Below are 12983 nucleotides of genomic sequence, written 5' to 3' on the forward strand. Positions count from 1 at the left end.
CCAGCTGCCACACACACACACACACACACACACACACACACACACACACACACACACAGGCGACGCAGCGAGAGGCCATAACAGCAGCGTCTGTGGGGACGATCGGGTTCATATCTCTTAATAGGCTGATTTAGCGGGGATGAGCTGCAGGGATTATTCCACACCCACGCTAAAACACACGGGTCAGGGGTGGGGTGATCAATATGATCACCGATCAAGATGATCGGGAAAAAGAAGAGGAAGAAAGGTTAACATGTAATTACTATGTTATTACTATGTTATTACCATGTTATTACTATGTTATTACCTGCTATTGCTGTTTTCACACGTTCCTGTGATGTGATCAGTCTGTTGTGGAGGTGGACTGAAGGTTCTCGTCCTCCTCAGCCGACCTCCTGGTTTACATCAACGACGTGTGCGTGCTGGGGTCGTCCCACGGCGAGGCGGTGGAGATGCTTCAGGCGGTGCCGGTGGGTCAGAGCGTGGAGGTGGAGGTGCGGAGAGGCTACCCCATGCTCTACAACCCCGACGGCTCTGCCAAGCTGCCGCTGGACGCCGCCGACCCGCCGTCGCCCGCCGCCACCACGTCCCAGCCGCAGCCTCGCCGGATCCCGCCGGCCCCCCGCGCGCAACACTTCGTCTTGGACGGCTTCGACGGCGTCCACGGCGACGGAGGCTACATGGAGCCCGGCGTGGCGCCGGACGCCACCGGGAACGCCGCCTCGCTCCTCGCCTCCTTCAGACGCTCCAGCGCGAGCAACGCCGAGTCCCCGCCGGCGCCGCCGCGGCCCCCCCGCGCCTTCAGGAGCCTGGCCCGCCTGCAGTCCTTCGACCGCACGCCGGCGAGCCAGAGCGACAGCGAGGTGGTCTCCGCCATCGGCTCGCACAGGTAACGCCGCGCAAGATGGCGGAGGAGGCGTCGGCGCCGGGGGCTAACCCGTCTCTTCCTCGCCAGGGCGTCCGTGATCCGTAACCATAACAACAATTCCCTCTCGGCGCCGCCCCGCCCTCTCCACCACGGCGCGTCCAAGTCGTCCGAGAGCGACCTGTCCACGTGCACGCTGCCCACGTCCCGCCTGCCGCTGCCGCTGTCGCCGCGGCGACCCTCCTCGTCCCCCGCCGGCGCCCAGAGCGCCCGCCGACGCCTCCTCACTCCGCAGGCCGCCCGCTTCGGGCCTCCGACGCCCGACGGCTCGCCGCGCCGCGGCTACGACGGTTTCCACGGCGACGGCGGCCCCAAAGCCCCCTCCCCGGGGGGCGGGGCCTTCGGCGGCCTCGGCGGGGGCGAGCTGGTGCCCGTGGCCCTGGGGCGCACGAGGGAGGACGGCGGCCTCGGCTTCAGCCTGACGGCCGGCGGTCCCGCCGCCGACAAGACGGCGGTGAAGAGGGTCTGGGACAGGAAGCAGTGCGGCGCCCTGCAGCCCGGCGACGTCGTGGTCAAGATCAACGGCGCCGACGTGCAGAGCCTCAGCATCGCTCAGGTGACGCCACACGCCTGCGCTTCCTCGCTTTTCAGTCCAAGCCTCGCTTTTCAGCTTCAGTTTTATCTATTCAGCTTCAGTTTTATCTTTTCAGCTTCAGTTTTATCTTTTCAGCTTCAGTTTTATCTTTTCAGCTTCCTCCCGCTCGCTGCCGGTCCACGGCCCACTTTTGCGTCGGCGCCGGGCGTTTAGGAGGCGTGGTAGAGCGTGTTGTTATTCCTTACGAGACCCGGCGTTGGTGCGACGGCTCACCGTACTGGCTAACTTTGTTCGGCAAAGGAGATCTATTTTATTTTATAAAATGAATTTGACTATTTTTTAGTCTTTCTCTTCTTAGACTAGAATATGGCTGTTTCATGATGAAAAAAAAATTCAAACACTGCAAAATGCCTGATAGATAACCGCTAAAGAACAATAAATCACATAAGCAGAGTAGCGAGGGGGTACTGTGAATATATAACTGTTATTATTGTGTAATAACTGCACTAACTGTGCTACTAGTGCAAAAGCAGCTCAAAGTAATTACCGTGTAATAACTGTGTAATAACGTGAGTTAAGCTGGTTATTGTGTAATAAGTGTGTACTAACATAGTCATAGCTAGTTACTGTGTAATAAGTGTGTAATAACATAGTCATAGCTGGTTACTGTGTACTAAGTGTGTAATAACATATTCATAGCTGGTTGCTGTGTACTAAGTGTGTAATAACATAGTCATAGCTGGTTACTGTGTAATAAGTGTGTACTAACATAGTCATAGCTAGTTACTTTATAATAAGTGTGTAATAACATAGTCATAGCTAGTTGCTGTGTACTAAGTATAGCTAATTACTTTGTAATAAGTGTGTAATAGCATAGTCATAGCTAGTTACTGTGTAATAAGTGTGTAATAACATAGTCATAGCTAGTTGCTGTGTACTAAGTATAGCTAGTTACTGTGTAATAAGTGTATAATAACATAGTCATAGCTAGTTACTGTATAATAAGTGTGTAATAACATAGTCATAGCTAGTTACTGTGTAATAAGTGTGTAATAACATAGTCATAGCTAGTCACTGTGTACTAAGTGTGTAATAACATAGTCATAGCTGGTTAGTGTGTAATAAGTGTGTAATAACATAGTCATAGCTAGTTACTGTGTAATAAGTGTGTCATGATGTAGTCGTAGGTGGTGAGGGTGTAGTAAGGTTGCGTGTGATTGGCAGGTGCAGACGGTTCTCCAGGAGCACGCCAGGCAGGGGGAGGTGATCCTGCTGGTGTACCGAGGAGGTGAGTCGTCCTTCTGCACCTGGTCCGTCTCCACGTCTCCTCCCGGTACTGAGTCCGCCAACGTTTTCAGGCGTCTATCATCCGTCTGCCTCCCCCGGCTCCGTCCAGAGGCTCCCCCCTCCCCTCCTGCGCCCGCCGCCGCCGCCGCTAGCCGGATGCGACGTCGGCGTCGGCCTTCCGGCGGGGTCCCGCTCCTCGCTCGGCACGCCGCCGTCCCCGGCGGCGCCGCGGCCCACCCTCATCCAGAGCACCAGCTTCCTGGAGTCGGTGCCGGTCACCCTCACCATGGAGCCCAAGGACTGGATGGACACGGGGCTGGAGGACCAGGACGGCGCCGACGGCGGCGCGGGGCGACGGGGGGCCTCGGGGGCCCCCGGGACCCCGGGGACCCCGACCCTGCGGGGGGTGGAGGTGGAGCTCAGGAGGAAACCTGGAGAAGGATTCGGATTCGTCATCGCCTCCCAGGACGTGGAGAACGTCAAAGGTGAGGGATGCCATGGGGGGGGGGGGGGATTACGTGATTGCGGATTAAGAAGAGGTCGCCGTGGCGACCGGCCACCACATGAGTCATGGCACGCCATCAGCTTTACCCGGGGGGGGGGGGATCAGGCGCCAGTTGGTTTCTAGCTTGCTCATTGGCCGCCCCCCCACCCCACGGGCCGGCCAATCAGAGTGGCTCAGTGAGTCGGTCCTTCACTCTGATGGTCGGGGGGGGCAGACCTTCACCCCCAACACACACACACACACACACACACACACACACACACACATAAAACACTCTCCCGCTGAGATTAAGGCAGTAAATGCCCCCCCACTCTGCAGTGAAAGCATCCTGTCATCCAACAGATTAAAACTCCCCCTCCCTTCTTCTCTCTCTCTTTCTGTTTCTATCTCTCTCTCACACACACTCTCTCTCTTCTCTCTCACACTCTCTCTCACACACACTCTCTCTCTTCTCTCTCACACTCTCTCTCTCTCTCTCTCTCTCTCTCTCTCTATCCTCCGCCCCCCCGCTGTGTCCCTCCATCTCTGTCTGGAGCTGGAGGGTGAAGCCTCGCCGGCGGTGTGTGTGTTTGTGTTTGTGTGTGTGTGTGTGTGTGTTTGGGACAGTGTGTGTGTGGGGGGACCCCCGTGTCACATGGGATTTTTGGTGGATCCTTATCTTCTTCTTCTGCTCGTTCTTCTTGTTCTTCTTCTTCTTGTTGAAGAACAGGACAGCCATGCTGGAGAGACTTCAGTCCGCTCTGAAAACTGTCAAGGAATCCAAACGTAATTATTGCAGCCGCTGCGGGAGAGGGTGGGGGGGTCGGGGGGGTCGAGAGCTGTCAGATGTGATGTGTGTGTGTGTGTGTGTGTGTGTGTGTGTGCGTGTGTGTCAGATTGGTGCACGTTCAAGGGGGGGTTCTGCTGAGCAGCTGATATGACGTGTCATTTCCACCGGAGGGGGCGGGTTCCACTGCTGGGGTGACAAAACGTGTGTGCGTGTGTGTGTGTGTGTGTGTGTGTGTGTGTGGTGTATGTGGGGGGGGGGGTGGGGGGCACGATGCGTTCGCAGTCTGTGGGTCCGGACCCCCCTACTCGCTCTGTTTGTGTGGCTGGGCTGAAGAGCTGAACATCTACAAGCTGCTGTGGATGCAGGAGGTGGAGGGAGTGTGTGTGTGTGTGTGTGTGTGTGTGTGTGTGTGTGAGGTGTGGGGGGGGCTGAGCTGCGATCAGCGGCCGACACTGCAGGGGGATTACTGTGGACAGGGCGGGGGGGGTCTGAGCAGTGCTGCATCTGTGAGTGTGTGTGTGTGTGTGTGTGTGTGTGTCTCCATGCATCAGTGTGTGCGCGTGCATGTGTGCATGCATGCATGAGTGTGAGCACACACATGTGTGTGTGTGTGCGTGTGTGTGTGTGCATTTACAGCTGAGTACATCTGTCCCAATCCCTCTGAGTCAGCCTGCGCGCATGTGTGTGTGTGTGTGTGTGTGTGTGTGTGTGTGTGTGTGTTGCTGGAGAGGAGCCAGCTGTCACCCTGCTGTGTCCTCAAGGAGAGGTCGGTTGGGTTTGTCGGAGGTGGGGGACGAGTACTGGCAGTTCTTCTCCAGAGCTTCTTCCAGAGGAGATGTGGTGAGTCTGGATGAAGGTGGAGATCCGTGGCTCCACTGGCCAGCAGCTCTGAACATCTCAGCCGGGATGAAGCCGCCTCACCCCCCCACCTCGCCTCAGGTCTCCGGCTCCTCAGGGGATCTGGGTTCTCCCTGGGATGAGGGTGAAGAGCACCTTCATCCAGGAGGAGCTCCGAGTAGAGCTGCTGCACCTCAACATCCAGAGGAGCCACATGAGAAGGTTGCATGATGAGGGCTTCCAAGAAGGTCCCACCAGGAGGGTCTCTGGATGCATGGATGGATGATAACATGTGTGTAATACAAAACCTGAATTCCACATTGTGTGTGTGTGTGTGTGTGTGTGTTGTTCCCCCAGCTGCGTCCCTGTTGCCCCACCGTTTTGTGACGGTGCGTCGCGGCAGCCCGGCGTCCCGCAGCGGTCAGATCCGTCCCGGAGATCGTCTGGAGGCGGTGGAGGGCCGGCCGGTGGTGGCGCTGCCGCACCGCGAGCTGGCCCAGATCCTCCGCCGGGCCGGCAACACCCTGCGGCTCACGGTGGTCCCCCGGCCCAGCGCCTGTGAGCCCAAAAATACCGTTCGTTTCAAATCAAATGCGATTTCAAGTACCGGAACGAGAAGATCCTAAATGTTCCCTCAGATTCCTCCGGCCTGTCCGAGTCCGCCGAGTACGAGCTGGGCCCCCGAGGAAAGAAGGCTCAGAGGTCGCGGCCTAAGGTGAGTGCCGCGTCGTCGCTAAGCTAAGCTAAGCTACCGTGGCGGCGGCTAACGACATCCGGCCGTTCCAGCGGGACTCGCGGTACTACAGCCTGGACCTGGACCGCGGACCTTCGGGCTTCGGCTTCAGCCTGCGAGGCGGCAGCGAGTACAACATGGGGCTCTACGTCCTGGGCCTGATGGAGGGGGGGCCGGCCTCCAGGAGCCACAAGATGCAGGTGAGCTTCTGGTCTCCGGAAGCCTTCGAAACACGTCAACGGCTCGCCCGCAGGATCATTTGAAAGTGAAAAAATGCATAAAAGACAGGGATTTTTTTTTTTAATTAAATGCAATTCAAGAATTTTCCGCTAGGGGGCGCACTATTTTGGTCAGAGTACACGGCAATCCGCATCACTGAGACGGACCAATCAGCAGACGGTATCAATGCACCACCTGCTGCTTGTTTTGATGTTGTTTCTACCCTGTTCTCCACCTCCTGCTACGCCCTCATTAGCCAAAATGTCGTTATCAAAACAGAGAAAAGTGGTTAAAGAGTGTAGAATTTTCAAAGAAAAACGGACTACGTCCTATTTATTTACGGAGACGCACGGGAAACTTTTGTGCTTGGCGTGTTTGCAACAAGTTTCGGTATTTAAGGAATATAATAAACGGCGCCGCTACGAGACACATCACAATGGAAAATATGACAGCTTGCAAAGAAACTGAGAAGAGATAAGATCGACCAATCGCTGGCAGGTCTGAGGAAACAGCGTCCACTTTCACCCAGAGCTGAGAAATCAGTGACGCAGCGGTAAAAGCCAGCTAGTTAATTGCTAGCGAATATGTGCAATTTAAAGTTAGTCACCACGTCACTACAAACAAGTATGTTGGAATTCTACTTTTCATGCAACTCCATACATTTTCAATGTGTATTGTAAGTGTTTGCATGTTTCATGGATGAAGTTTACACATTTAAAGGGTGAAAACTCCAATCTTTACACATTTAATAGCACTATTTTTAGTGTGTAAGGTGTAGGCGAGGATTCAATTTAGATTTTATACACAAATGTGTAAATGGTTTAAAAATCCCTTTAAGTCTCATTTAATCTTTAAGTGCATTACTATATTTTTCAATATCAATTACTTGATCAAGTTTTGTGCCTTTGTATGATCAGTGGGATCACATGATCACATGATTGCAATGCAAACATGTGAATGAAAGAAGTGAACTGCACTTTTGTCTGAGGAAATATGAGGTGTTTCATGAAATGTTTTGTAAAAGGATTGTTCATTAAATTCCAAGATTTTCCTCATGTCCTTCTTTACACCAAAACAGAGGAAAGACATGATATTTTGGTTATTTATTGTTGAGTTTGCTATTATTTTAATGGTCCGGCCCACTTGACATGTACCTGGGCCGTATGTGGCCGCCATGAGAAATGAGTTTGACACCCCTGCTCTGGAAGCTTCTCGGCGTCAGACAGCCGAGCGTGAACGCGTTCACTTACTACATGGTTATTACACATTTATTACAGTGTAACAATGGTGTAATAAATGTGTAATAACCATGTAGTAAGCGAACCACGTAGTACTACACACTTATATTGGAATAAGCATGTTTAGCGTTACCTTCTGTAAGACCCTGCCCCCTCCAGGTGTTTTCAGGGGATACCAACCCCACTGACTCTGTGTGTGTGTGTGTGTGTGTGTGTGTGTGTGTGTGTTGCAGGTGAGCGACCAGCTGGTGGAGATCAACGGTGACAGCACGGCAGGGATGACCCACAGCCAGGCGGTGGAGCAGATCCGCAGGGGCGGCCGGCGGATACACCTGGTGCTCAGGAGGGGCAACGGATACGTGCCCGACTACGGTCAGCTGCTACACACACACACACACACACACACACACACACACACACACGGAATGATGTTATCGCCTGTCATTACTGAGAAACTACTAAGTCAGTACCTGTTATTGTGAAGAAATGACCTGTAATTACTAAGTTAATACCTGTTATTACCAATTAGTCATCAATACTGATACTTGTAATAACTAAAGTATTCCCTCCAGTTACAAAGTATTAACAAACTTTCAGCCTGCACCGACTAAGTTACCGGTTATGACCTCGTCTTACCCGCAATTACTAATAGTAGACTCAGTTAGTACCTGTAAGTATTGAGTTACCGTGGTTACTGGTCATATCTAAGTTATGACGAGTAATGACTGAATAATTACCGAGTTAATACCTGTAAGTACTCAGTTATTGTCGGTAATGAATCATTTATAACTTGTAATCCCAAAGTTCTCGCCTGTATTGACTGGTTACTGGTTCTTACTTGTTCCGACTCAGAGTCTTTTCTCCCTCTTCTTTTCTCACAAATAACTAGTACCCGCACTGACCAACTAACCACTAAGTTAGCTGTTAGCAGTTAGCTGTTACTAACATTATCGCATCATCGATGACTAAGTCAGCATCCGTAAAGTTAAGATCAATAATGACCTCATAATGACCTTCTCGTTCAGTTTTCCTCTTCATCAATTCATCAATCAATATTTCAATGTCGGCCATCTTGAGTGTCACAGGGCGCATTATTGATCGGAATACGGCTATCGATTCAAATATAGCGAAGAGAGTTATCGGTTCAAACACGCTGATCAGAACGTAGTCATCGATTCGAATGCACATACGGACTATTGATCGGAATGAGGTCATTGATTAAAATCACCCTTGTTGACTAAAGCACACGTATTGATTGGAGTATCTGCATTATGGGTCATGTATTGATTAGAATGCAGTTATTGATGAACATCTTGACTTGCTCATGAGCTTCAGAGGACTCCTTCTTCCCTGGGACGGCGTTCTTCTCAAACTCCTCCTTTTCGTTCCTCTCCTTTAACTTGCCTCCGTCTTTTCTTGTCTTCTCTGGTCTCGGTGGCTTCTTCTGGTTCTGGTTCTGGTTCTGGTCCAGTGGAGCTGTCCAGCCTGTCTCTGTGCATGACCAACTCCCGCCTGGGCGAGCCGTGCTTCTATGTGATTGGTCGGACAGAGAACACGCGGTTGGTAAAGGTTCCTGTTAGTCCTCCCACTTTCTGCTTCTCTCTGAGCCTCCGCCCGCTCCTCGCCGCCGCCGCCGCCGCCGCCGCCGCCGCACCTCCTCATCTTCATCCAGGCCATTCCAGCTTCCCTTCTCCAAGACCGCGAGGCCTTTATCCCAGCAGCCTCCCGACGTCGTATTGATCGTCTCCGATCAAACGCGACGCCTCGGTAAACGCCGTTAGCGAGCGGGTTATCCAGGAAGTACTAATCGGCCTGTAGGGGGCGCTCTGCTCACGACGGCTCACTTGTTATTACACACTTAGAACAGATTATTACACTCGTAGCAGATTATTACACCAGTCATAACAAGACTATTATACAGCTTTTGCAGATTATTATGTCCGTCCTACTAGATTATTACACCTGTTATAACAGATATTACACTCGTGATAACAGATTATCAAACTAGTTCTTGAGGTATTTTATACGTATTACTGATTATGACTTTTTTCCAGATATATTACAGCTGATATGACACTCTAGGATGTTGTTGTTCAGATCCACTTCTTATTACAGGATTAAATGGTACTTATTATTACAGATTATTATGCCTCTTTTACAGATTAATTCATTTAGTGTTACAGATTATTACACCTGTTATTATAGAGTATCCTTTTTTGACAGATATTACAGTTGTTATTACCGTTTTTATGCCGGACAGTAACAGTAATTACAAGTGTGTTGCATTTGTTATTCCAGATTATAACAGTTGTTATAACAGCTGTGTTACTCTTGTGTTCCAGATGATTACGATTATGTCATTTCAGAATATAGTATTTTTTACAGCTATGACACTTGTTATTATGGTTTATTGTACTTTTTATTTCAGATTAGGGCCAGTTGTTATTGAAAATGAATAAAAAAAGCCGTTGGCTGTTTTTTTTTTTTGTATTTGTTCCCCTGAAAACATCCTGGATGAAAAGTGACCGGTGTAATATTAGTATTACGCGAGCGTCACCGTCAGCAATGGATGTTTCAGCTGTGAATAGAAACAAGCGTTTGATAATTAATGAGCGGCGGTGTTACAAAACACTTATTACCATGTAATAAGCGTTTCAAGAACGCTTATTACCGTGTAAGAAGCGTTTTACGGCGTTAATTGTTTAGTGAATCGTTTCCAGGCCGTTTCAAGAACATTTATTACCGTGTAATAAGCGTCTCAAGAACGCTTATTACTGTGTAATAAGCGTGTAATAAGCGTTTTACTGTGTAATAAGCGTTTCAAGAACGCTTATTACCGTGTAAGAAGCGCTTTACGGCGTTAATTGTTTTGTGAATCGTTTCCAGGCCGTGAACACAGACTCACCTCCCCCTCCTCCCTGCGTCGGCCCCCGGAGCCGGGTCTGGATCCAGTAGACCCCCGCCGGCCCGGGGGGCGGAGCTACGCTCACAAGAGGAGGACCAAGTCTTTGGACGCACGGGAGGCGAAGAGAAGCGGCGACACCAGGAGCAGGAGGACGGGACGACCACCATACCAGATACCAAGCCCCGCCTCCCAGCTCACGGAGGTGGACGGGAGGAAGCCTCGGTCTCGGAGTTTGCCGAGACCAGCTCGCTCCGGAGGAGACCACGGCGGCGGAGATGATGGGGAGAAGGAGAGGAGGAGGAGGAGGAGGAGGGAGAAGAGCAGGAGCAGAAGCAGAGGGAGGAGGGACAAGAGAGAGGAGGGACAGGAACCCCAGGAGAACCAGGAGAAGGAGAACCAGGAGAAGGAGGAGGAGAAGGAGGTGACTCCTGTGGACGAGGAGGTGGAGGAGGAGAAGAAGAAGGAGGAGGCAAAGGACAAGGAGGTGGAGGAGAAGGCGGTGGAGGTGGACAGGTTGATGGAGAAAGCCGAGGAGAAGCTGGAGGTCAGGGTGGAGAGGCCGGAGGTGTCGTGGACCGAGGTCGCCGAGGAGAAGGTTTTTCTTCCCATCCCGAGTCCAGAGGTGAACCTTCCGAGGCCGAGAGCGTCCGAGGAGGCGGAGCGGCGAGGTCTTCTGCTGGAGTACAGGGGAATGAGCGGCCGGGAGGGCCGAGGCGGAGGAGAAGATCCGGAGGACGGGAGGTCCTTCTCCTTCGACGGGAGGTCCTTCTCCTTCCTCGGCTCCTCGCCGTCCGTGGAGCGTCCGGAGGAGGGCGAGTCGGACTCGGGCGGGAGCCAATCGGACGGCGCCGTTTCCGCCGCCAGCATCTCGGGCCTCTCCCTGGCGGCGGCGGAGGGCGGCGGGCCGCTGCCGGGCCCCTGGCTCGCCCCGGGCCGGGGCGGCGCCGGGCGGCGGGACAGGCGCCCCCTGCTGGGCTGACGGATACCGAACGCCCGATTGGACGACGCTCTCCTCTCCGCGCCGCTCCCAAACCTCCGGGCCAATCAAGTCGTGCCTTTTTTTAATCCTCACTCGTTTCACGCCGCCTAACCCGCCAATCACGGACCGCCTGATCCGAGCCCCCCCACACACACACACACGCCGCCCAACCGACCTCTGTACCAACGCTGTAATAACGCTGTAATAACGTTGTAATAACGTTGTAATAACGCTGTAACAACACTGGAACAAGGCGACCGCCCTTTTTTCCGCCGCACAGGAACAGGAAGTGATGGTCGGATCGCCGAGGCGACTCAAGCGGCCGAATCCACGGAACGGTGTAGTTACGCGCCGCCTCCGGGGGTGGACGGAGCAGCGGGCCTCCGGCCTGTCGGCCAATCGGTGTGGACCTTTTTATTTATACGCCGTGGACATTCTGAGCAATAATAGTAATAATAACGATCGTAAAGATAAGATTAAAAATGCAGCCGGCCAAGAATTAGCGCCCGGGACGGAGCGGCGGCGCCGCATTCTGTTGTTACACTGTCAGAAATGTGTCACTGCGGCAACGTGAAACACAAACCTTTTTAGAAAGCAGGTGTGAAATATATAATCTATTTATTTATATACGCATTTATCTATATATCTATATATCTATATATTCTGTATATAGGAGGAGATATTTGTGTGTACATTTATAACGGTGTATTACAAACGACAGGTATCCATGCAGATCATTGTGGGATGAGATGTGTGTGTGTGTGTGTGTGTGTGTGTGTGTGTGTGTGTGTGTGTGTGTGTGTGTGTGTGTGTTCTACCCTCCCCCCCCACTCGGGGTCAGAACACCACCCGCCATCCCATCAAGCTTCCAGAGATTTCTGTGCCCGCTGTTGCCTTGGTAACATAAGACCAATGTTTTTTATTTTCTGGTTCTAGTACTGTGACCCCCCCCCCCCCCCCACCAGGTCCTGGTTTCAGACCTGATCAGAACCCGGCTCAGATGAAACTGTGAGGAGTTATTTTTCTACCCACGGACCTCCTTGTTCTTGTCCTTGTTCTGGTCCCGGTCCCGGTCCTTGTCCTAATCCTGGTCCTGGTCCTGGTCTTAATCCTGGTCCCGTTGGTTGTCGCTGTTGAGACTCTCAGGTTCCCGCTCTGTTTCCACAGCCCTGATGGATCCCCGGTGTTTACAGTGGGGTGTTTGGGGGTGTTTGGGGGTGTTGGGGGGCATCAGGAGGCGCAGACTGTTATTTCTTACCAGCCCAGAACCTTCCGTCAACGACGTCCCGCTCACATTTTTTTTACGGCCCCCATCAGTGTCCACAGCCCAGGACTGCTTTTATAACCTTTTTTTTAAGACTCATTTCCGGTCTGGACTGTAAACACGTTGTAATAAAACTATAATAACAAAAATAATAATGACAACAACAACAATAATAATAATAATAATAAAGCCTGCCCCCCCAGTGGTGTTGTTTGTGTTGCAATGTGACTTGCGGCCACCAGGGGGCGACAGAGCGCGCCCGGTGCCTGTGTGCGTGTGCGTGGGGACGCACCACTCCGTGCGTTCATTGGTGTGATTGTATTTCTTAGCGCGATGCGCGCACACGCACGGTGAATTCATAGCGCCACTATAAATACCCGCGCTGCGATGCGCGTTCCTTCCATCCGTGCGTGAGGAAGTGCGGGGTCGGATTCCGGCTCACGCACACGCACACGCACGCACTGACAGGCGCTCAACAGGGTTCCCGGGGCGCGTGAAGCTGGAAACCGGAAATGGCAAAGGCCTTCACAATAAAAGCCGGAAGAAAAGAAAAGAAAATAAAAGAAAAGAAAAGTGAAGAGAAGAGAAGAGAAGAGAAGAGAAGAGAAGAGAAGAGAAGAGAGGTCCTCAGGAACATCTGCTCACCCCGAGGAGGAAGGAGGCCATGGTAGATGTTCTGGAGATCAAGTCACAGTGGACAGAGGAGGGATGGAGGAGGACCTGGGAGGAGGTTTATGGATGGAGGAGGAGAAGACGGGAGGTTTGCTGGACTTAGACGAGAGGGTTG

At 52.2% G+C, this 12983-nt stretch overlaps 1 protein-coding gene across 4 annotated transcripts in view; it reads left to right on the forward strand.

Moving 5' to 3' along the window:
• Window positions 1-12398, forward strand: part of magixb (MAGI family member, X-linked b) — a 32926-nt gene extending 20528 nt beyond the window's left edge. The window contains exons 9-18 of one of the 4 annotated variants that reach the window (XM_086159114.1): window positions 388-889; window positions 956-1481; window positions 2685-2748; window positions 2819-3232; window positions 5216-5416; window positions 5497-5573; window positions 5645-5791; window positions 7282-7420; window positions 8520-8623; window positions 9935-10150. In XM_086159114.1, coding sequence (XP_086015240.1) covers window positions 388-889; window positions 956-1481; window positions 2685-2748; window positions 2819-3232; window positions 5216-5416; window positions 5497-5573; window positions 5645-5791; window positions 7282-7420; window positions 8520-8623; window positions 9935-10003 — 2243 coding nt within the window. In that variant the 3' untranslated portion in view covers window positions 10004-10150. Of the gene's footprint in view, window positions 1-387; window positions 890-955; window positions 1482-2684; window positions 2749-2818; window positions 3233-5215; window positions 5417-5496; window positions 5574-5644; window positions 5792-7281; window positions 7421-8519; window positions 8624-9934 lie in introns of all 4 variants that reach the window. The other 3 variants (XM_086159115.1, XM_086159116.1, XM_086159113.1) reach the window with 3 other exon arrangements.
• The last annotated feature ends 585 nt before the right edge of the window (window positions 12399-12983 follow it).

The sequence above is a fragment of the Fistularia commersonii genome, chromosome 14 (assembly GCF_037954325.1).
Source record: "Fistularia commersonii isolate RoL2024-O1a breed Wild chromosome 14, RoL_Fcom_v1.0, whole genome shotgun sequence".
NCBI classification, from domain to species: Eukaryota; Metazoa; Chordata; class Actinopteri; order Syngnathiformes; family Fistulariidae; genus Fistularia; species Fistularia commersonii.